Below are 3,364 nucleotides of genomic sequence, written 5' to 3' on the forward strand. Positions count from 1 at the left end.
TGAGATATTTTGGTGTGAGACGATGTATTTGATTTTCATAGAATTTTTTAACAGGAGATTTAATTGGGTACTTCCGGCAAAATTTTGAATTTTCACCGGAAATGCCTAAGGGTCATTCCACCAAATAAGAACATTTTTACGGGGCGACCCTCGCGGATTATGTTTAAAATTTATGGAGGTGTTCTCTATCATAAGATAAAAATTCCCTGAGAGTTTTAGCTCTTAATACGCAGCGGTCTTGAAGTTATGATTTTTTGAAACTTTGGAAAAAATTTTTTCTCAACTTTTTCGTCAATTTTTCTGATATGAAAAACATTTTTAAACAAAATTGACAAACATTGTATTTTGTAGGAAAAATTCTCAGCTTTTGAATGAAAATGTTTATTTTTTCATAAACTCATCAGAAGACCCTTAAAAATCGAATTAAAGTGGAAAAATTGATTTTTTTCGGTGTGCAGCCCAAAATTCTTCAAATTTGAATTTTTTTTCTGAAAGCTGAGAGTTTTTTACACAAAATATAGCGTTTTGCCGATCTGCATATTTTTTGTTTCGTCACAATTAAATTAAATGTTAGATTCACTATACAGTAATATAATTCAGAATAGTAATATAATTTTCTCTTTAATACTAAAATTATAGTACTCAGAAATTTTGAACCACCTTCTTAAAAGATGAGTCTATACTTCGTCACTTATCATGCAGATGGCGCTCACAACTCCCTCTATTTACTTTCATTTTGTGATTCTTTCTAGAGCGATTTCTTTTCGGATCGTTTGTTCTTAACAAAAATATAATTGCTCAAGTTGTTAAGTAATAATTATTGCGTTACTTTGATATTTCATCGCCATGAGTAAACGTATACGGTCAGTAAATTGTTGTAATCCATTCAATGAGTCACGTAAGTAACTAATACAGTGCACTTGACCTCTTATATATAACCTCTACGTAGAACCAATTAAATTAATGGCCTTGTGTTTAATATTGACTTTTGACATCTAATTAAACAAAACTTTTAGATAAAAAAGGAATTAAAGATTTAGGAAAATTTCCCGACGAAGATCGTTGGAAATTTCCTGACTTAGATGACACTTCAATGTTATGTGTGCGTTGTCGACTCCGTGTCAAAGAATATATTCCGCCGGCATCAGAGGAAGAGGAAATTATTTCAAGTCAAATTAGTGTTGAAAGTCTGAGTATATCAGCTGAAATTTGTACTCAAGGAAGCAGTTTATCTCGAACTGTCAGTAATTTTAGCGACAATCTATGTGATTACAATGATCATTCTTTAGAGCGATTTTTGAAAATTCCTCTTATTGAAAAAGACAGGTAAAAATTTTCTATTGATTAAGTTTTTCATTTACTGAGTGAAAACTTACTTAATTATTTTTCTATGCGTTTAATTTAAGGTTATATTCTGAAAAAAATTATGGAGTAAAAAAACTTGATGAGAGCTATGCTGCCCTAGAGAATAAGTTCCAATCACAATTTGGAATAGTACCTGAATCTACCTACAGAAAGATTAATCAAGATCATTGTTCCATGATAGCTAAAGTGAAGAAATTATATAACGCTGAAAGTGACAAGTAAATTTTTTTAACAATCGATCATTTTAAAATATCTTCATTTTTTCATATTAATACGATCGATCGTTTGCTTTACAGATCAATAAAAAAGAAGCTGCTTTCAATTTTACCCGACAGTTGGGAAGTCAGTCGTATAGCATCTGAATTTAACTGTTCTCGAAAAATGATACTGAATCTTAAAAATGATATCAGTGAATCTGAGAATGTTGATTTAGACTCTGGTGAAATGACTACTAATACTTTGAATCCCACAAAAGTTCCAGGCAATCAGCCGCTTAAGTTAGATGTAAAAAAACTTGTCATTGATTTTTATGAAAGCGAAGAAAACTCAAAACAATTAGCGGGCATGAAAGATTTTAAATCTGTGAAGGATTGTGATGGAAATCGAACTAGGGTACAAAAAAAGTTGATTCTTTGTAATTTAAAAGAATTGTACCAAAGCTTCAAAGCGCAATATAATTCAGTGGCAATCGGATTTTCTAAATTCGCTAGTTTGAGGCCTACTTATTGTATTCTTGCTGGAAGTAGTGGTACACATGTCGTATGTGTTTGTACTATTCATCAAAATGTAAAATTGATATTAGAAAGTACTTGTGTATTTGACATTCTCTATAATTGTACTAAAACTAGTTATTAATCTTATTACATTTATTCCATTTAGGATGTAATTTTCCAAAATTTGCAAAACACACCGATTGGGTTGTAGAATCTTAGCCAATTTACAAAAATTTATTAAATAAATTAGTTTGTAACAATCTAAAAGAATCGTGCTTTTTCAGAATGTGCAATAGTTGTCCAAATAATGAAGAAATCGCTGATTATTTTCGTATGTCGTTTAATGAATCTGATGTTAATGAAATCCAATATAAAATGTGGACATAAACAGACCGTTGTACTATTGTGAATGTTACTTCAGATTCCGAAGACTTCATCGAGACTTTAGTGACGCAACTTGATAAGCTTTTGAAACATGATTTTATTGCGAAAACACAAAGTCGATTTTTTTCTGATACAAAACTAAATTTAAAGAGCGGGGAATTCGCCGTAGTATTTGACTTTGCGGAAAATTATGCATTCGTTGTGAAAGCTCAAGGCTTTCATTGGAATAATGATCAAGCTACTATATTTCCAATGGTGATTTATTATAACGAAAATGATACTATTAAGCATTTGAGCTTTGTTGGTATTTCAGATTGTCTTAAGCACGACACAGTTTTAATTTATTTATTTCAAGAGCAATTGATTGCCTTTCTTAAAAAGAAGTTTGCTGTCATCAATACGATTTTTTACTTCTCTGATGGAGCTCCACAACAATTCAAAAACAAGAAAGCATTTACAAACTTATGTTATCATTATGCTGACTTCGAAATCAACGCTGAGTGGCATTTTTTTGCAACTGCCCATGGCAAAGGACCATGTGATGGTCTTACGGGTTCATTAAAACGATATGCTGCTAGAGCTTCATTACAAATGAACAATAAAGAGCATATACTGAAACCACAAGATTTGTTTTCCTGGGGAACGAAAAATTTTACAAGCGTTGACTTTACTTTTATAGCTAATGACGATTATTTAATAAAAAAAAATGTGTTAGACGTACGATATTCTCAATCGAAAACGGTGAAAACTACACAGTCATTACACACTTTTGTGCCTTTAAAAGATGAAATTGGTTATGCTTTCATTAAAACTGTGTCCACATCTCAAAAAAGTTCAAAAATAAAAGTATTTTAATTATAATGAGTTTGCGTTTAATTTAATTGTGACGAAACAAAAAATAT

The 3,364-nt window shown here is 30.9% G+C and overlaps 1 protein-coding gene across 1 annotated transcript; it reads left to right on the plus strand.

The window, feature by feature from the left end:
* Positions 1–808: 808 nt before the first annotated feature.
* LOC123258406 lies at positions 809–2,225 on the plus strand. Its single transcript, XM_044718392.1, has 4 exons — positions 809–863; positions 1,017–1,326; positions 1,407–1,583; positions 1,662–2,225. The coding sequence occupies exons 2-4, from the start codon at positions 1,094–1,096 to the stop codon at positions 2,218–2,220; spliced, it is 969 nt and encodes a 322-aa protein (XP_044574327.1). The 5' UTR covers positions 809–863; positions 1,017–1,093; the 3' UTR covers positions 2,221–2,225.
* Positions 2,226–3,364: the final 1,139 nt, after the last annotated feature.

This window comes from Cotesia glomerata, linkage group LG2 (assembly GCF_020080835.1).
Source record: "Cotesia glomerata isolate CgM1 linkage group LG2, MPM_Cglom_v2.3, whole genome shotgun sequence".
Lineage (NCBI taxonomy): Eukaryota > Metazoa > Arthropoda > Insecta > Hymenoptera > Braconidae > Cotesia > Cotesia glomerata.

Coding starts and splice junctions, on each gene's coding strand:
- LOC123258406 (XM_044718392.1), top strand. CDS start 1,094: ATGTTATGTGTGCGTTGTCGACTCCGTGTCAAAGAATATATTCCGCCG. Junction 1,327..1,406: donor CCTCTTATTGAAAAAGACAG/GTAAAAATTTTC, acceptor GTTTAATTTAAG/GTTATATTCTGAAAAAAATT. Junction 1,584..1,661: donor TATAACGCTGAAAGTGACAA/GTAAATTTTTTT, acceptor TTTGCTTTACAG/ATCAATAAAAAAGAAGCTGC.